The sequence below is a fragment of the Hibiscus syriacus genome, unplaced genomic scaffold, assembly GCF_006381635.1.
Source record: "Hibiscus syriacus cultivar Baekdansim isolate YM2019G1 unplaced genomic scaffold, ASM638163v2 tig00110271_pilon, whole genome shotgun sequence".
Classification (NCBI taxonomy): domain Eukaryota; kingdom Viridiplantae; phylum Streptophyta; class Magnoliopsida; order Malvales; family Malvaceae; genus Hibiscus; species Hibiscus syriacus.
The window spans coordinates 111,030-132,431 of record NW_024062657.1 but is presented as its reverse complement, the minus strand read 5'-3'; the positions used below and the strand labels follow the sequence as shown (position 1 = coordinate 132,431).

The window sequence follows — 21,402 nt, the reverse complement described above, 5'->3', positions numbered from 1 at the left end:
ACATTCCATCTTCCGTGCGGAGAGTGCGGGATTATACTTGAGGATGTTGCTATGCACCTGGGGCTTTCGGTGGATGGGGATGTTATATCAGAGATCGCGCAGGGTTCCTGGACTACTTTGTGCAGGGAAAATCTAGGACGTGTCCCGGAAAGTTTTAACGGTGGTCGGATACCGTTAAATTGGTTAGATGCCAATTTTCGGGAGTTGAGCGAGGACGCGTCTGAGGATGAAGTTAAAATGTATGCACGAGCATACATACTGCAGCTGATAGGAGGGTTGCTGATGCCGGACAAATCGTGCAACCAAGTTCACTGCATGTGGTTGCGACATCTGAGCGACTTTCATCTGGCCGGATCATTTAGTTGGGGCTCGGTAGTTTTGGCTTTACTATACAGAGATGTGTCGAGCCATTGACTACAGGCGTAATGCTATCGGCAGATGTCTCCTGCTGCTGCAGTCTTGGGCATGGTATCGATTGCCCTTTTTATGTCCCATTGTGAAGAACACATTCGTATTTCCACTACTCCTAAGGTAATTATAAAACTGATTTCGTATATTAATAATTTTATAAAGCGTATAATAATTTTTTTCCTTGAATAGGTGGTCTACTGATAGGAAAAATCCTCAAGAGTTACCTAATTATTTAGAAAAAATTAGGGTGTTAATCGATCAGAAGGCTGGCACACAGATATGAATTTTAATGTTTAAAAATTAATTTTAGATTATAGTTATATAATTAGATTATTCTTTTGATAAAAATTATATATATATTTGTTTTAGTTTGAATGAGTTCCATATTCTACTGATGATGTGAGGGCGGTGATCCCACTTGAGTTGAGAGGCCCATCAGATGTTTGGATGGAAATGGTCCCCTTGATCTGTTATGCGACCGTCGAGTGGCACTCCACTGATCGCGTGATCCGGCAATTTGGTTGTTTTCAACCAATTCCGGAAGAACCTCGCAATATGAACGAGTTGCATAGCACAGATAGGTGCGGCAAGACAGATATAGATTGACTGGTGAGGCATCATGAGTGGGTCGTGTTGTGGGAGGATCGACATCGGCGTCTTCCCCGTAGAGAGCTCATTTTTTATGACCTCTTGATGGTTGCTGAAGGTTATTATTAGTGGTTCAATAATAACGGTAAACCGTTTCTGCTTCCCGAGGATGCACGAGGGCAGACCTTTCCGCGACGTCGACGGAGAGAAGGTACTTCCGGTTCATCTTCAGCTGCACCAACAGGACCTTCACAGCATCCACCGTATCCAGCGACTTACATACCACAGCCATATATGATGTCGTCACCGCCTTTCCATTACCAGATGCCACCGTCGCCTTCACCTGGTTTTATGACCCCGTCGCCGCCACTATCACAGATGACCCCTTCTGGAGGCTATTATGGGTTTATATTTGTAGATCCGACTTGGGGTTTATATATTTGATATTTAGCGGGTTTAGCCTCATCACCCATGGCCGCAGCACAGACATCTCCTGTACAGTTTTCACACTCAGCGATGTTTGGGTTTTATGAGTTTTTCCAGTTTTCGCAGGCTGGTAGGATAGTCAGTCATACACCTCCAGGGTCTTTATTCTATGGAGGTGCTTCATCGTCATCAGCTCCTCATCAACCTAATATACCTACTCAGGAGGATGACGATGACAACTACGACGACGACGACGACGACGATGATGACGACAGCGAGGAGTCATATCCAGTGATACGAAGAAATCCTCCTCGAGACCGACAGCCACCGCCCTGCGGAACACATTCACGTCGCAGGCATCGATAGATTTTGTTTTTTATTATATTTGTATTTAGTTTATTGGACTTTTTAATTGTAATTTTTTATTATTTCTCATTTAATACTTACTTTATTTTGTTAAATTTGTTGGACTTTTTTAATGTATTTCAGTTAATTTTGTTTATTACCATTTAATATCAGTTATTGTAATTTGGTTATCATTTACCATTTAATACTTATTGTAAGTTTGTTGTATTTAAAATTATTTTGAAATAGCAAATTGTTATTAGTTTGATAAAATTTAATTATTGTGTCTGATAACTTTCTTAAGTTTGTCACTTATTATCTTTTTTATTATAATCACATATAACGCAAACGTCCAATCTCGTATTATTGTATCGTTTTTTAATCTTCATCAGCGATTATTGAATGACATTAATTTGAATTAAATGCAATTAAAGTACAAGAATTATTATTTGATAAACAAATACATCATTTCCTCATCAATTGTTACTTGATGGCAACAGAAGTGGACATGTTTTTCTAGTGTGTTCTTGGTTTCTACAATGCCCAAATCTTCTGTCTTGTCTAGATCTTTCTCGAATATCCATATCGCAATGAATTCGATTGGATTTTGGACGACCACGCTCCCTCAATAAACTCGGATTTGGTACAATCGAAAGCCAATCTTGAACCTCATCAGGGTCTTTGTCATTACCTATTGGGAAACTAAAATTCGTATACCTTAAAAACTTCATATAGTAGGTATACGGGATCCACAAAATGGTTATAGTCTTGGTGTGTATGCGAGCAAGCTGCTATCACATGAGAGCATGGATACTTCATAGCTTGAAAAAACCCGCAGTCGCACGTTCTGTCCCTTAGATTTACTCTTAACGACACAGCTTCAATCCCTTGAAGAGGTCGCAGCAACTCTGTGACACGAAACATTTCATGCCTTCTAGAGAAGCTTGTTACAGACATTCCATTTGATGCATAAATTTTTTTATGTAGATCTGCAACTAATCTAGGGTGATAGACATGACCGCCTTGCATCCAGGTTTGAGATTGTCCCCCAAGCTTCGCAAAAAACACCCCCAAACAAAAATATGTAGTCTTTACCAAAGCCGCTACTGGTAAGTGACGTGCACCCTTTAAGGTTGAATTGATTGTCTCTACCAAGTTGGTCGTCATGTGTCCATATCAATATCCACCATCATATGTGTTCGTCCACATTTCTTTATCGATGAGGCTGATGTAATCGTATCCTTCCTCGTTCTTCGCCCGCAAATCTTGAAGTATTGATTCAAACGTTCGAGGAAGTAGTTCATAACCTGATCAAAAAATGTATAACTTACTAACTTGCTTTCTTTTCAAAATTAAAACGATCGAAAGAAAACAAACTACATCAGTTTCATTTACCCATGCGCACAATTAATTGACGCTCATCATTCTTCTTGTACCTTCCATGGTAGTTCGTAGTAATGTGTCGGAGATAATACCTATGTTGGACAAAGAGTGGTTGCCACTTTGGACCCAAAGACTCCATTGCTGCTTTGATCCCAGCTCCGCGATCTGAAATGACACAGATGTTTTCCCTCGTGATAACATGTGCATGTAAATTTTGGAGGAAAAAAGCCCAAGAATCTGTATCTTCTCCTTCGACAAGAGCAAAAGCAACTGGAAGAATGTTGCGATTGCCATCTTGGGTAACTGCCAATAATAAAACTAGCTTGTATTTTCCATACAAGAATTGGCATTAATGCACTGTGGGTAAGTCCAAAAAACCCGATAGAATTGGCATCGATAGCGGAGAACTCGATCATTATGGTATGCATAGGAGGTTTCGAAGTCCACAATTATCCCAGGATTCAACCTCCGCACCAGCCTAAACCAGCCTGGAAGTTCGTTATAAGATGCATCTCATTCGCCATGAAGTTTGACAATGGCATTTTGTTTTGCAACCAAGCTTTTTTATAGGAGACAGTGTACCCATACTGCGATTGTATAGCTGAAATCAACACAACAACAGTTATATGAGAGCTTTTTTTTACCATGGGTATGATGGCTTGTCATATCACTTCCGAGTCCAAGTTAGGATGATCATGGTTGACCCCTTCAGCATAACATGTGTGAGGATCGTTGTATACTGTTAGTTCCCATATGTTGTTTTTCCTCTTCCTCTTCGATACGCGAACCATCCAATTGCATCCGTTTTCGCGTCGGGCACAATAGCATACATATTTTTCTGTCGTGGAGTGGTCGACTCTCGATTGAACAGAATTACGGATATTGTAATTTTTATAGCCATCATCGCTTCTTCTTTGCTTGAAAACTCCATGCCTAAATATAACTCATCATTATTTATTGATGCGTAATATCCATAGTCACCGAGATAAGGTATATCTGTAAATTCTGGACCGTACATTGCACCATAATCATTTTCATACATGTGTGCAGAAGGGTTAGTTTGTGCCACATTTCCTAGAACTTCATCATCATCGGAGTTGAATTATGGTGATTCTGGGTGAATGAATAGTCCAGTCTCAGCACCATCAATACTAGGCTCACAAAGCGGTTCTTCTGGTGGAGATGATGGTTCCTCCATGCGCTCCACATTTAGGTCGAAGAACCTACTACTTGCACGCCTTCCCCTTGAACTAGATGGCATATCGACATTGAGATCGAAAAAGCTCGCAGTCGAATGCCTCCCCTTGGAGCTTAAAGCCATCGTGTCAAATGGAAACTGCACAGATGGTTGCACCGATGGCATCTCCATATTAAGGTCAAACGGATTTGTAGATGAATGTGTTCCCCTTGAACTGGACGCGATGTTACCATACGGATTGTTCGTCGACCCACCTTGGTACATATCGTAAGGAGTTGTAGATGAATGTCTCCCCATTATGACATTAAAATCATTACACATTATTGTCGTCGGGCTGTCAACTTGATCAACCAGCCCATAGTGGGAGCTTAATGATTGACCCCGAACGGTATGCACTTGAATAAAATTTGCATACATCTCAATATTGGTGTCTGAATAATTACTTTGAGCTTCAACCATTATTTTAACATCATCATTGTTCAAAAGTTCGAACGTTGTATAAGTTAATAGCAACAATGATGTTGGAAATATGTACTGCAACGACGAATTCTTCTACTAATTCCAACAAGAATCTTCCTTGAAATCTTCGTTATCAGCTCCTCAAGATTTATATTTCTCTTCAATGATATTTTAACACACTCATTTGATACGAAAACAACGCCGGTTTCATTTTCTCGAATTTCACCATCATAATAAATAATAGTTGAAAGTCGTGCTATTCTTTGAGTTTAAAAGTGCGGTAATATTATATCTTCAAAAAAAACAACTGAAACAATGCTTATTAAATAAATAATATATGAACGAAAATATAACAGAATAAAATTTTTACACATAAACGTAAATAATTTAAATAATATAATTTTATATTATTACTTGTACCGCAAAACTATTTCGACGTATATTTCGCTTTCTAATTTTACAAACACATAAATTAATTGACAACAATTAGTATAATATTTTTTTTCAAATAATCATAATAACAACAAGTATAATAAAAAAATTATCACAAAAATATCTTATAACTAAAAATCGCACGAACTTCTGAATCAAATATGAGACAATTGTTAGAATTATTGACTTGTTGAAGAATTGTTGTATTAATTTATAAGTTAAGAGGAGAGATGTGAGGAACTTAACCGGGGGAGAAGAGTATTTATAGTCGAGAAAAGTTGCTATAATTATACAAGGCACGGTACCTGCACCGCGCCTTATATAATTATATCAGTTAAAGGTATGGCGCGACCCCTGTCCCGCGCTATATATATAATTATGTCAGAGAATTAAAGGTAAGGTGCGACCACTGACCCACGCTATTCCCTACGTGGCGTAAGGTGGCTCCAGGGACCGCGCTATACCCACGTGTGTTCCATGTCAGCATATAGCGCGGTTCAGGGGGCGCGCCTTACCCCACGTGGCGCCAAATCAACATATAGCGCGGTGCAGGGGGCGCGCTTTACTGCAAAGGATGTTAGATCGGAAATATAGTATACCGATGGTAGATCGGTAAATATACCGGTCACCAGTAATTTTTCGGGAAAAACACCCATTTATTTTCGTTTGGGAATTGATTTAAATTTATTTTTATTTTATTCTTACTTATTATTATTATTATAATCTATTATCATCATATATTATTATTATTATCATTTAATAGTATTATTTTTATTATATATTATTGTATATCATTTATTAATATTTATTAATTTATATATTATCTGTTAGTATATATTTGTTGTTACTATATATATTAATCATCATATTATTACATATTTATTTTTTATTATTATTATGTATTATTCTTATTATTATTTTTAATTATATGGGTATTGGGGTTTGTAGGTCTACATAATTAGTAGGCTCAAAAAATAGTTCATTTGGAATTGAAATTTGAAGCCAGTGAATAGGTAAAAAATTTGTCTGATCTAGCAAGCAAATTCATTAAGGGGGTTTGTCTCAGGAAAGGCGGGTTAATATACGGCTAATATACGGCGTTACCAGATACATTATAATATATTTAACAAATTCAGTTTAGCGCTACCGGAAATATCGAGTAATAATAATGTTGTAGGTGGAAATCATGAAGAAAATATTAAAAAATTTGGCAACCGGCAAACTTAGCTTGTCGGTTTGTGTCGATACAAATGAAAAATGTATCGCTCCATAGCAATATAACAGGTAAAAATATGATAAAATCGGTTTCATTATGATAAAACCGGTAAACCGCTACTGGATATATCGAAAGTATCGATTAGATTTAAATAAGTATCGACACTTTTGGAATTTAAAAGAGAAGAAGTAATAGCGCCTATAAAGTGTCGATACTTTATAAAAATGTATCGATCCATAACAATATAACAAGTATAAGTATGACAAAACCGGTCACGAAATGATAAAACCGGTAAAGAGCTACCGGATATATTGAAAGTGTCGATACGTTAATATAAGTATCGACACTTTTTGAATTTAAAAGAGAAGAAGTTATAGCGCCTATAAAGTGTCGATACTTTATACAAAAGTATCTATCCATAGCAATATAACAGGTAAGAATATGACAAAACATGTCTCAAAATGATAAAACCGGTAAAAAGCTACCGGATATATTGAAAGTGTTTGATAAATTAATATAAGTATCGACACTTTCATAATTTAAAAGAGAAGAAGTTATAACACCTAAAAAGTGTCGATACTTTATGAAAATGTATCGATCTATAACAATATAATAGGTAAAAATATGACAAAACCGGTATCGAAATGACAAAACCGGTAAAGCGCTACCGGTTATGTTGAAAGTGTAGGTACTTTAATAAGTACGCGTAAAAAAGTATCGACACTTTCAAAGAAATAGGTAAATATCCTATCGAAAGTATTGACACTTCACATAAAAGTATCGACACTTATGTAATTGTATCGATTAAATATAAATAACATATCCGGTGTAAATATAAAGGCATAGCTAAATTTCCTCTGAAAATATAGAGTTTTTGAAATCGAAGCGTAATTGTTGTTGCATTTCAGAAGGCGTTTCTACGTTGAAGTTTGTTTGTTTGTTGTTGTATTTCAAATCGAAAGTACGTTGTTGAAACCCTAGTTTTTTATCATTATAGTAATTAGGGTTTTTATGTGTTGTTGTTTGGGGTTTTCGAAGTAAAGAAGCATGTAGGACCGATTACATGTAGAAAGTGATCTTCTAGGTATATGATAAATATCGATACTTTTATTTAATATTATAGGTAGAAAATGATATTATAGGTTGTATAAATGTGTCGATACTTGGAGTATTGAGTGTTCCCATTCGTTTGAAGGAAATAGGGAGGTTTTGGGACCGATTATTATATAATATTATAGGTAGAAAATAAACATTGATACTTGTATATAATATTATAGTGGAAAATGATATTTTAGGTTGTATAAATGTGCCGACACTTGTTGTAGTGGCCATTCAAATTCTTTTGAAGACCAACCGTTTTACCACAAGAGTGGTTATCAATTTTTGTATACAAGTATTTGATTTGATTTGCTTAAACTGATATATGAAGGAAAAATGAAGTCAATGGGTGGAAAGCAACCAAAGGGTGGATATATATACTTCTAGTAAGTATCAATTTCTTTTTGTTATTATTGTTGAAATGGTAATTGGATTAAAGTATTGAGGAACTTTAAATTAATTACAAATTTTAAATGTTGACAGTATGGCCAAATGCAAAATGATGAAGGAAGATGGCACACACAGCGGTTCGGTATGTAAAATGAAATTGACATTGAGTATTATTTAGCGTTAATGTATTGATTAAGAAACGTTTATGCTTAATATTAGGTGATAAAAGATGTGAGGTCGAAATGGAATTCGATGAGTGATGCTCAAAAGGAACCTTACATCACACAATCAAGGAATGATAGTAAAGAATACAAAGAACGGAGGAAAGCACATGAAAAGAAGGTATTCATTAAACTTGTAAATACGTTGATACAAGATATATAAGAACAATAACATTAAATATTGTTAAAAAATGTAGGATGTGTCGACAAGGTGCAGCATAAAAAGGGTGTATTCATTAATTGAACACCTTAAAAAGAATTATCAGTTGAATGTACTGAGTGAAATGGGGTTTGGATCATTGATAGGAGTAAATGATCGACCAATTCGGAGGGAATTGTGTCGATCCTTGATAGAGCAATTTGATGTCAAACAATGTATTGCTAAATATGGCGATTATTCATTCCCTCTGGGGGTATTGACTGCTGCAGCCGTCTTGGGGGTACAAAACAAAGGCAAAAGTGTTGTAGAAGTCTGTAAGAGTAAGAACTGGAAAGCACTTGCCTCCAAATATGGTTTGAATCATAAGGTGACATATGCTGAAGTTAAGAGGATATCAAAAGTGGATCTTACCGAGGGGATGAGCTGAAGGCCCGACAAGGACAATATGAAGCTCATTTGCGATGAAGGCTTGAAGGGCGAATTCAATTGGGCTAAATATGTTCATTCGAGATTGATTGAATCAATAATCACCTTTCAAAAGGGCAGCCAGAGATACCTCAAAGGTGCATAGCAATTTTAGAGGTAACTGAGTTGAAGAATATTTTTTTATATAAAATGATGGTATAGTTATTATATAAAATGATTAATTTTATTATAAATTCAGGTTTCACTGTTCGATTATTGGTCTGGCTATGATAGTTTGTCGGATTATGAAAGACACGGAGTGGCACACATCCGTGCTTGGAGGAAGGAAGAGGTGGTTAGAGTGATGGCGAAGTTGAAGGTGGATAGACCGAGGAAACTAGAAATGGTAATAAATGAAATTAAATAATATTAAGAATATAATCAATGTCTTAATACAAATTTAATTTTGAAGGTATTTCCAACGACGTTGCAACGTTGAAGCCTATGGAATGGGTTGGCGGTGTGGTAAGTAGAAATCAATTAAAAGAAAAACATATTGAATATGTTTTGATTGTGTAATTAATTTTGTTAGGTTATTGATTTGCTCACCTGGATAGTATGCTACGATTATAAAATGTCAGGCCGGATGATTGGCTACATTCCATACCACTTAGTGGTGAGTTAAATTAATAAATGTTGCAACAGGCATTGGACAACAGTGATGTTGAGGGTATTGCGAGCTTTTGGGGTGCCATGTTGCCTAACTATATGAAATTCACCAACTGTGAGAAGGTAAGACACGATACGAATAGGCATAAATGATATTTTTGGATATATAATGTTGAATTTTGTCAAATTGTGTGTGAAATTTGTCACAGATCATGATCACAATAAACTACAATAATTCACATTGGTATCTGTTGGTGTTGGATATGGTAAAACGTGTTGGAACTGTATATGATAGTCTGTTTAAATCTGAAGCAGCTAAACAGAGAGTGAATGATGCTAAGAGATTGGTATGTATGAAAGGAAATTATGTAAATTATAATGCATAATTTGTTTGGATCATAACTTCATATTTTTTTAATGCAGATGAAAATATTAGATAGTTATAATGAGAAACACATTTGGGTAGAAGCATGTGGCTCTCTAGGAAAGTCCATTGCAAAGATTCAAATTCATGGAGCATAAGATGACCGAAAAATTGAATGGATATGATTGCGGCATCTATGTGATGATGTGGATAGAATTGATCGGTTCTAGCGGGGCTACTGGTGATTTTGTAAGTAGAATTAAAAATTAGTTTGCCGTTACTTGTCAAGCCGTGTTGTTCCCCAACGTGCACTAAACCCATGTTCCCGTGCGAATTCCTTGTAAAAGTACCAAGCTTGATCACGTGAAGAGAAGAGCTTACCAACCAATATGTTAGATTCATCAACATTATGTACTTTATGGCATTCCTCGGTTGGCTTAACATTGTCTGCATCAGTATGATCCATGGCAAAATTTTTGTTGTGCAATTTCAGTGGTCCCAACAGGAGTTGATGGAGATGTATGTACGTAAAGGTTCATTGAACAACATGTTTCAGTGGTGCTTCAATAGGATATGGTATTGGTAGTGGTGGTAGTTGAAGGGTGGGTACAACATTAAATTTGCAGGACATATTCAGGTATGTATAATAATTATAGAATTCAATAACTTTAAAGTAATAGGTAAAATTACAATGTAGGTGGTAAAATTAGACTATTTTAATGACAAATATTTATAATGTAATAGGTAAATTGACAATGTAACCAATATACATATACCATTTAATTATAAAACAGGTTAACATAAAGTATCGACACTGTTAGATTTTGTGTCGATACATTTATAACAATTATCGATCCCAAAATCAAAGAGACCGATAATTATAATGTAATAGGTAAATTTCCAATGTAACCGGTAGAAATATACTGGGTTTATGAGAGAATAGGTCAACATAAAGTATCGCCACTTTTTTAATTTGTGTCGATACATTATGTATCGACACATACTTTTTTTCCAAAATAAAGCATAAACGAGTTGTACGCATAAAGTGTCGATACATTTAAAATTGTATCGATCCCGAAAATATCGAAATCTATATTTATAATGTAATATGTCAATTTATAATGTAACCGGTTTAAATTTACCGGTTTTATGAGAAAATAAGTCAATATAAGCGCTACCTATTACATTATATAAGCGCTTATTTACTTGATAATATTTTCGGTTAAATGCCTATTTTATTATATAAGCGCTACCTATTACATTATATAAGCGCTACCTAATATATTATTGTGCTTGATAATATTTTCGGTTAAATGATATAACATAACCGATCTAAATTTTAACCGATCACTTGTTTAACTAGTAACACCATTTTTTAAGCCTTTTTTAGGAGCCGCAACTTACCTCATTAAGGCCCATCGATAGCAAGCTAAGGTTTTAGGGTGCATTTTTTATGTTTCAACGTTTCTTTATTTTTATTTTGTTAAACTGTTTCAATGTTTATTAAACCCAAATTAAAGAATAAAACTCTGACCATTTATTCATGTGATTTTATCGCATTATTGTACAACAGGGAAAAGAAAGAGCAGAGAAAGGCTAATCATGTGAAACTTTTGCCGACCTAAAATGAGATTTTCTCTTTTTCTCAATCCTTAAGATTAGGAACCATGCAATGCTAACCTCATCTACCAAACATCACATGTGGGATAAATTTTCTTCACAATTACGTATAAATTATATAATCAAGGAGAGAATCAGGATTCTAAATTAAAAGAATAAAATATAACTAATAATAAAAAATAAAATTAAAATAAATCAAAAGTTGAATGTCTAAACAAATATTTATCTCTATATATTTTTAATGATAAAAATTAGGAGACTGTGGCCCCTGGACTATACATAACTTTGTCCCTACATATAATAATAATTAAAATAGTTCGGTTTGGAGCAAATTAATTGAAATATATGATTTCTTATACTTAAATATTACAATAGTTAGTTCCTTCGTCCCATTAAATTTATCCATTTCTAATTTTAAATCGTTTCATTCAAAATTTATTATTAAAAAAGTCAACAAAGAACAACATTTATATTTTTTTTACTCTTATTTGTTTTATTCTTTTATAGTAAGTATGTTAAATCTATTAATCATTTTTTTAGAATATTTTTATCATTTTCTTCATTTTAAATAACTTAACATATATTTAAACTCATCTCTTATAACTATGTGCTTAATCAAAATGAGACAAAAATAATGGGATTGAGAGTATTTTTTTATTTATCAAAATGACATGTATTTTTACATAGATATGTATATATAATATTTAAATATGAGATTTTGAGAAACACATGAATTATTAGTGGTTAAAATTAGGGGTGTTCAAATCTAATCCGATCCAAAAAATTAACCGAAAACGATCCAAAAAACCGAAAACCGAAAAAAACCGAAATCGAATTAGTGTGTTTGGATTTTTTTTAAAATCGATCGGTTCGGTTCGGTTTCGATTTGGAAATCCGAAACCGATCCAAACCGAACCGAACCGATATATCTTACAATTAAGTATGAACGACACCATTTCAACTTTCAAGTTCAAACCCTAGCCCACTTTAGAGTTTAGACTCTGTCTCTTCTCAATGTTCTCATCCTCCTCGTTTATTTTTTCCATTAAGCTTTCAATCAAGTTAATCAGATTCTACTTGAGGAAAGAAAATCCAAAAAATCTCTCTCTTGTTACTCAAAACCAGCTGGTATGTTACCGTGATTTGATTCTGTTTTGTTTTTCGAGTATGATTGGTTCTTGAATTTTCGAAGGTTTTTTTGTTTTTTCTGGTTGATTTCTGTATTGTTGGGCCTTTTGTTTTTCTCTGCAGGTTCTATCATGCATATGAAACTACATGAAACATGCTCATTTTCTTTGCATACAGGAAACGATTGAGACATTAAGAAACCATGCGAAATATCAAAGGAGAATGTTTGATCAGGCTGTTCAGTTGGTTTGCCCTGGTGGAGTCCTTGTGTACTCAACGTTAGTTTGTTTCCTTAGGACAATTTTATATTTTTGCTTTCATAATTTATCAATCTACTCTTCTCATAATAGGACTATAAATGTTTTATGTTGCTTGCATTATGCATTTCTGATTGGCTGAGTGTGCTTTCTAATAAAATTTTGAGGTAATTATTGTTATTTACTGGATCCTTATTTTGTGAACCTAACTTCTAAGGTTAGATGATGTTTTTGAGATTCGTAGTTTGTGCTTCTAGTGTTATCATACTTCACTTGTTCATTTGTTTTTTTTATCAAGTGATGGAAGATTTAAACTGATTTTTGTTGTTTTAGTCTTGAATAATTTTCACATCATGTTATGTTTAGGTGTACAATCAATCCTGGTGAGAATGAAGCATTGGTCCGGTATGCTCTGGATACATACAAGTTCCTGTCTTTAGCTCCACAGGTAAGATGCCTTAAATTTAACTAAACCTTACAACACATTAAAACTCCAGGGAGAGTTAACCATTATGGACAGTCCATCATGGACTGGCTGTGGTTTCAAACATGTCTGTAAATAAAGGCCTGAGATTAATTTGCCTTGTTATTGCATCGGTAAAGAGAACAGAAATTTGTGGAATTATCCTTGCTGCCATCATTACAGGGTTGTCTGGCGCTGTAAGATTTCTTTAGATATTTTTATCAGGTTGTTATCGTTTGTAATGCAAAGACGCAATATCCCAAACTGGTTGGTTATTGGGAGCTGATAGTGTTACTGTTACTTTTATGTTCATCAACGGTATTTATTCGATCGACTTTAGCTTAGGATGTGAAATGGTGAAACTGTTTTTGAAAAATTAGAATCCAAAAACCGCACAAATCCAAACCGAATCAAACCGCACTTAATTGGATCGGATCAGATCGGATTTTTTTTAGAAACATCCAAACCGATCCAAACCGCAAAAATTTATACTTTCGGATCGATGAATTTTTAGCCAAAAACCGATCCAAACCGACCGCGAACACCCCTAGTTAAAATAATAAAAGAAAATATTAAACGAATCTTTTTAAAAAAAATATGTGTGGTATGCGTCAAAGATATGGGTTAATTGAGTATGAACACAAGTATGAGTTGGGTGACGGTGATGACGTTCGTGATTGAATAGTATCGTCAATTACTCAATGACTCGATGTTAAAATATTATATTTAAGAACTTGGAAAAAATTAATATGAGATCTGTTAATATAAATATCATATTGATTAAATATTAAAATTTAAAATTTCTAAATGTAATCTCTTTGATATACATATTTTTCTAACAATTCTTATTTAGAGGAGAGGAAATTTTTTTAATCCTATTAAATATTGAACCTACAACCTTAAAAAAATGTCATCTCAGAGATTTTTAACTATCTACTTAAAAGATTACTGACTAATACATATTTTTTAAATAATTAAAGACAATACTCACCTACACTATGTTATGATTGTAGTCTGATTTGTATCAACAATTATATACGGGTAAATTAACCCTAGTTCGGAACACAATAGTGCCAAGCGAAAGGTTTAAACTTTGTGGTTAAGAAACATAACATAATAACTGATGCCCTAGTCGAATAGCATCCACTTTATACTGATGATGACCCACTTTATACTGATGCCCTAGTCGAATAGCATCCAAACTATCACATTCAATGATCACCTGAGACAAGCCCATCTCCCAGGCACAACTCAGACCAACCAGAATACCCCACAACTCGGCTTCAGCAATTGAATAGATACCCATAAAATTAGAGAAACCATGCATCCAACTACCATTGGAGTTCCTTATAACTCCCCCACAAGAAGCTAGTCCGGTTTCTTTGTTCCTAGTACCGTCCAAATTCATCTTACACCAGTCCCTCGGGGGAGGACTCCACCCACCTGTTTTCTGAATTGAGATACCCTGGAAACATCTATTATCGACAATAGACGCATCGAATTTTGAGTTTTAAAATAACCAATATTATGAGATACTTAGAATATATTCAAAAATCGTGGGACAAGAAATCAGGAGAATGGAAAACATATATCTTGTCATCGTATAGGAAGTGGAACTTTCAGAAAGATCTGAGTATCTCATCAGTTTGGACGCAAATTTGTCCTAAACATTAATTTTCAACACCCCAACTCTTGTTGAGTCATTGGAGCTTTCTGAAGCCATGTCAATTGTCGAGTCATTGTTTAAGTTTGTTAGGGATAAATCGAGCAGGGTCAAGATTTCTAGTTCCAAAAAACAAGGGTACTTGTGAGGAAGATGAGAAAATACAATCAAGTGATGGCAAAGGAGTCCTGGGATATGAATAATGAAACCAAACCTAACTAATAAGAGATGGAAAATGACAATAAGGAGGGGAAGAGACAAAACTCAATGCGATTAGGATGGTTAAGACCATCAAGCCTAGAATCAATCCAAGTACTATCAACACAAGGAGCAATGTAAAAGGCAAGAGTGCCCAAATCAAATTAAACTGCCACAAAGGAGGAGCAATCCCAAGAATAGTACGACTACAAAGCTTGGGTCGAGGATTCTCAATTCTGTCATGTCAAGAAAGTGTCCAAAGCAAAAAGGATTGATGTACGTGGACATCCATATTGGGGGGCATCTCAGAAGTGCCCTAATCGACATGAGAACAACATATCTTGTCATGTTTGTAAGAGCTGCTAACAAATTTGGTCTCAAAATTAAACAGTCAATCAGGTGGATCAAGACCGTCAATGCCAAAGAAATCTCAATCGTGAGTGGAGCGGATAGCACAACTCCATATTGGTGAATGGAGAGGCCAGTAAAATTTTAAAGTAACCTCTTTGAATGATTATAACTGTCATCGGTTAAGTTTTTTTAACCGCCTTAATGCCTTTATTATCCCTTGTGTCGATTCTCTTTGCATTGTAGATGATTACAAATAATATCTATTGGGACGCGAGGAAATGGACCGAAACGCTAACGATCATCCATTTTACCAAGGACGTCTTCAAAAAGAGAAGCGAGCATACACGATAACCTAGGCCAAATTAACCAGTCCAAAGATATTGGCCGCAAGTTAAGTTCCCAAGGGTGATCCGTGACCATCTATTCTGAAATAATTTCAAAGAAACGATGAGGCATTGTTGAATTTATTCTCTTCTGAAATTCGAAAAGTCGACCCTTAAACATAAAACAAAATTTATTGTGTGTAACTGCTGAAGTAGCACTCTCATAAAGATCTCTGAATATCTCATCAGTTTAGACAAAAATTTGTCATAAACATTACATGTCGCACCATAGAGCTATGTGGCTCTATGTGGCTGAAATTATTAATCAGTTTAGATATTGTAAACATTTCTATGAATTCAATATAGAAATAATTTTTAATTTTATTGATTTAATTTATAATATCAAATTTTAAATCTTAAACATTTTATTTATTATTTATAATGTTAAAATTTAAATTTTAAACACTATATAAAAAATTAATTATTTTGTTAAACTAGTCAATAATTAATATAATTCAAATATTTTAAAGAAACAAATGCGTCTGTATAGCCATATCTATATCTTCATTTCCTTATAATCATAAGGAATAACATGGGCTCGAAAGTTTTTTTTTATTAATTTAAGATAACTATAAGATAAAATTTATTTAGAATTTTTTTAATAATATTATTTTTTATTAAGGTCGTCAATAAATTTAGCTTGAAAGTGTTCTTTTGCCTACCGTCCAAATGATTCAATCTACTTCTAGATCTCTAACATCCTTTTCAAGGATTATATTTAATGAAAAACCCATAATTTGCGTGTCATTAATTTTAATTGGGTAGAAACCATCAAGAAGTTCGAATAATAACATCATAATGTGTAACAATAATTATAAAATTTTAAATTTATATTATTTGGTAATATTCCCAAACTATTTTAAAAGAATTTGATTTGATACTTTGAAAAAGATATTTTACATTCGGAAGAGTAAGCCTAATTTGATATTTGGATAAGGGAAGGCAAATAAATTATCTAATATATTTATAAATTATGCTGTCGTGGAAGATGAAAGAGCTTCAACTATGTGGTACAAAGTAAAATCGGAATACTAAATTACACAACATGCATTTTTCCGTTGGAAAAGAAAAAAAATGAGTGAAAAAGGAAGGCATATGTGGCACTGTTATTGATCCAAACTTTATACTAAGCTACCACCGCCCTACAGTACAAGACCCCTGTGCTAGTGCATAAGGGCAACAGCGGCCTCCTGGATGAAAGGCTGTGTCACATGCACGAATTGTTCAGCTTCCCGCTCCACCTCCTCCCAACACCGACGAGCACCTTTCCCCTCATTCATCTTCTTCACGAACCCTACAAACCGTCTCCAGTTTTCCGGATGAAACAGCGATGGGTTCATCCTCAAGTATGTAAATGCACACATCTCTTTATCGACCGGAGAGCCATCGACATCCAATGACGATGCTTGTAAGATCTGCTCGTGTGCGTATTCGTCATAGCGGGGAAGTGCATTCTCCCCGGCCAGTGGAACTTGCGCTGCTGAAGTAGCTAAAGCTACTTGCTTGACCAGCTTCTCGGGTGCACATAGCGCATCTTGAGGCTGCTCATGATCACGCATCTCTATGCAAGTGAAGTTGAAAACGGCACCATGGCGTGCTAGCATTTGAGCGATCGGGAGGTAACCGTCTCGGTACCTTGTGTTATAGTACCCTGCAGTGAGTTCGGGAGCATGGGATCGGGTTCCATAATGCCAGTGGATTCCAGCTATTTTCACAGAGATCTTCACAGTTTCACCATCGAAAACCGATGTCGCTGACGAAAGTATCCTCTCACCGTGTTCCAACAGCATCTGAGAATACCAGGAAAGGAAGAATTCACCATACTCACTATTCCAACCACCACCATCTTTCTTGAAAAATGGTGTATCTTCTGGCCAATTGTTGTAGTGACCAGCATCGGTTGGCCCGGTGCTTCCCCATTCCGGCTTACCAGCCGCTTCGGCTGCAGCCTTTAGGCTGCTAAGCATGTACTGCATCAAATAACATCGAAATCAGTCTACATGAACACGAAAAAGCACACTAAAACTAGGAACAAGAGAGAACACTGCAATTTCAAGTACCTTATCATAACATTGGAAGGCTCCAATTCCAGGGAACTTCCATGTCCCATTTGCTTCGGGGTAGGAAGGATACCGAAGCTCACCTGCCGGACCCATTCCGACTTGGATTTCCTGCAATGAAAAACATTGGTAATTCCTTAGCAGCTGATTCCTTACAAAAGGAAGAAGAAAGAATGAATTATTAGTTGTAAATTCGAAAATTTACCACAATGGTATCACCAAGGAGATGTTTGAAATTGTCCCTAAAGGAACGCATGAAATCAGCATAACATTGAACAGGCGTACGGCCTTCTAAGGCAGGAAGGATATCGCAACCAAGTGAAACGTATTCATAATTCCTTCTTCCCCATTGATCAGTATATGCAAGGTCTGGGTCTTTGTCCATCTCCTCTGTAACCCACTTGGGCAAAGGAATTCTGTACAAAAACAACCATCTTTTCTTTATTTTCAAAATAAGGCTCCATGACCACAAATAATAACATTTAATTCATACTGATCTAATCATTCCTAAGAAAGTTTGTGTCTGATTCATGAACTTTCTTGGTATATTTAAAAGATTATAAGATTCGATTTTAATTCCTTTTTGATCCATTTTTCCGTCAAAAGATGCAATGGAAGCTTACGTTATCACTCATCAATTCTGATTGTCACTTTCAAACTCACAAAATAAGCAAATGATTGCTTTGTAATCAATAATCAACCAAACGTGTAATCTTTTTATTATTGAATCTTGATCTCCAAAAATTCATCCGATTCCCAAGATAAGCAATTAAATTATACTACCATTTTAGAATCTAGATTTCATAAGCCCATGTGATGGTCCTACTAAAAAAATGTTGAACAACGAAAAGAGAGCTTACGTGCAAGAGTCACCGACGTTGCCGCCGCACTGATGGAACGACATGACAGCCTGGACCTTAAGGCCGTGTTTCTTGGCCATCTCGAGAAGCTCGGCGTAGCCACCCCAATTGTAAGCACCCCGCTCTTCCCTCTCCACCAGTCCCCACCAAACGTCGATCATTATCCCCTCCACCCCTGCGCTCTTCAGCGCCTGTAGGCTCGCATTCATCGCCTTCTTCCTATTCACCGTGTTCCCGTACGTCACGCTATCCAACGGCATCATCACGTAAACCGGAACCCCTCCCTTCTCCTCTTTCTTACCTCCCCGCTTCCACGCCACCGCCGGAGACTCCTCCTCCGCCGTCTCCAGAGGAGCTAACGTCCCGTACGCCTGGCAGGCGGAGGAAAGATCCGCACGCAGCATCGGACTCATCATACCCGACCTGTTCGCCGCGCTACGCGGTGTCAGCGGTGGAGTTAACATAGGAGGGGATACGGTCTCCACAGGGGACTTGCACCGGAGATTCGCCAATGGAAGTTTCCGGACTCCAGACACATTCGCCGGCGCCGACGATGATTGTTCTCCGGTGGTGAATTCCGCCGCTATCTGTGTCCCGGAAAGAGCCCCAATCTGGTGTGCCAAATTCAACGCCATTTTTTCCAATTGAAAACGATATAAATTTTACTCTTTTGTGCGTTTTTCTTAAAATTTGTCGATGTTTTTGAATGAGAGCTGAGATTGAAAGACGAGGTGAGATGGAGTATTTATAGAAAAACGAAATTAAAATGTTTGATTAATCCAAAAATCCGTTATTTTCTGGACACGTGTTCTTTCTGATACGTGGCTTAAGTTAAGGCGATCTAGGAGGCAACGGCTACGATCTCTGGACGCACGTGAGAATGGACGGTTGGATTAACTAAATAGCGTGAACGCGTTTATGGAGTAAAGCACTAAAAAAGAGGATATCAAATGATAAGTAGACACGTGTCCAGAAAAAAATGAAAATTCACGTGTTCGGTCCTTTCGGCTTAGAACAAAAGATAGAGGATTTTGTTTTTGTTTGCAAGGCAACTTCAACGTCCACACAAGCGGCAGGCAAAGGGAAACAGCGGGGGGACAGGTGTCGGGTATTTAGGGGCGGTAGGACGGCAGATAATGCCACCTTCTGTTGGGTTAAGACACATAATATTTGGCGAACTATCAACGGTGCGGAATGAATTTAAGGCGAGACCTGATTTTGGTTTGATTGGGCAGTTGGTGGCTCTGATTCATTTTGGATTCTTCGGGTGGGCCAACCTTGAATCTGAATCCCCCTTCTGCTAACCCTCTTCCTTAAAGACTTGAAAAGTGGAAAAGACCCATACCTCATAATTTTAAACATTCTAGCAAATCATGGTGATTTTCCGAAAAATCACCCTAGTCCCTTTATTTCTCTGTCAAACACAGTTTAGACTATATTTCTTAATTTGTTGTTGTATTTTTAACTATTATTGACTTTTAAAATTAATTGTTTAAAAATATTAAAATATTAAAATAAATTTTTAATTACAATTGAGAGATCAAATAATTATTATTTATTTTTTTAAAAATAAATAAAAATACAATAAAAACGAATAAAATTCAGTAAAAATATAATATAAAGCTAAAAAATATCACATCTTTATTTAAAATATTCTTTCTAATACTAATTTTAAAAAATATAAAATAAATATTAAATTTTAATTTTATTAAAAATGAATAAACATTATTAACTGTTATTAAAAAATAATAATTAATGAATAATAATTCATTTGATCCCTCAATTGTAATTAAAAGTTTATTTTAATATTTTTTTTATATTTTTAAACAATTAATTTTAAAATACTCTATTCTTAAGACCTAAAGTCAAGTTTATGATTGTTAAACAGTCGTATGTGTGGAAAGTTACAGGGATAGAATGAAAATTCAATCGTACAAAGTCAATAACTCAAAATTGTCTAACTGCTGTCTAAATATCAACTCAATTGTACCACGAATAAACATCCGATCAAAGAGTTGATCTTTTCTGCTCAATCTTCACAAAAACTATTTTCTCTCATCATTTAATTGTTTTAAAATATAAAAATATAAAATAAGCTTTTAATTAAAATTGACTTTTGCAATAAAAGTCACTCTACTTTTGATTTTTCTATGTGCCCGTGGGCAACTATATTCAACAGAGAAGAATTGAAAAAGAAAGGAGTTCATACGTAGGAGAAAATGATGAGAGAAAACAATTTTGTGAAGATTGAGCATAAAAGATCAACTCTTCGATCGGATGTTTATTCGTGGTACAATTGAGTTGATATTTAGACAACAGTTAGACAATTTTGAGTTATTGACTTTGTACGATCGAATTTTCATTCGATTCCTATAGCTTTCCACACCTACGACTGTTTAACAATCATAAACTTGATTAAAATAAACTTTTAATTATAATTAAGGGATCAAATGAATTATTATTCATTGATTATTATTTTTTAATAACAGTTAATAATGTTTATTCATTTTTAATAAAATTAAAATGTAATATTTATTTTATATTTTTAAAATTAATATTAGAAAGAATATTTTAAATAAAGAGGTGATATTTTTTAGCTTTACATTATATTTTTATTGAATTTTTTTCATTTTTAATTTTTTATTGCATTTTTA

The 21,402-nt window shown here is 35.1% G+C and overlaps 1 protein-coding gene and 1 long non-coding RNA gene across 2 annotated transcripts; one reads left to right on the top strand and one right to left on the bottom strand.

Annotated features, from left to right (window-relative positions):
- Window positions 1-12,688: 12,688 nt before the first annotated feature.
- On the top strand, window positions 12,689-17,641 carry LOC120115763. Its single transcript, XR_005515504.1, has 3 exons — window positions 12,689-12,791; window positions 13,137-13,218; window positions 17,616-17,641. It is a non-coding gene; the product is annotated as an uncharacterized LOC120115763 (long non-coding RNA).
- On the bottom strand, window positions 16,811-19,414 carry LOC120115761 (beta-amylase 1, chloroplastic-like). Its single transcript, XM_039136369.1, has 4 exons — window positions 18,749-19,414; window positions 18,094-18,304; window positions 17,889-17,999; window positions 16,811-17,798 (listed from the first exon to the last, which is right to left on the bottom strand). The coding sequence occupies exons 1-4, from the start codon at window positions 19,381-19,383 to the stop codon at window positions 16,992-16,994; spliced, it is 1,764 nt and encodes a 587-aa protein (XP_038992300.1). The 5' UTR covers window positions 19,384-19,414; the 3' UTR covers window positions 16,811-16,991.
- Window positions 19,415-21,402: the final 1,988 nt, after the last annotated feature.

Coding starts and splice junctions, on each gene's coding strand:
- LOC120115761 (XM_039136369.1), bottom strand. CDS start 19,383: ATGGCGTTGAATTTGGCACACCAGATTGGGGCTCTTTCCGGGACACAG. Junction 18,305..18,748: donor AACGTCGGTGACTCTTGCAC/GTAAGCTCTCTT, acceptor GTTTTTGTACAG/AATTCCTTTGCCCAAGTGGG. Junction 17,799..17,888: donor CCTTCCAATGTTATGATAAG/GTACTTGAAATT, acceptor TATTTGATGCAG/TACATGCTTAGCAGCCTAAA.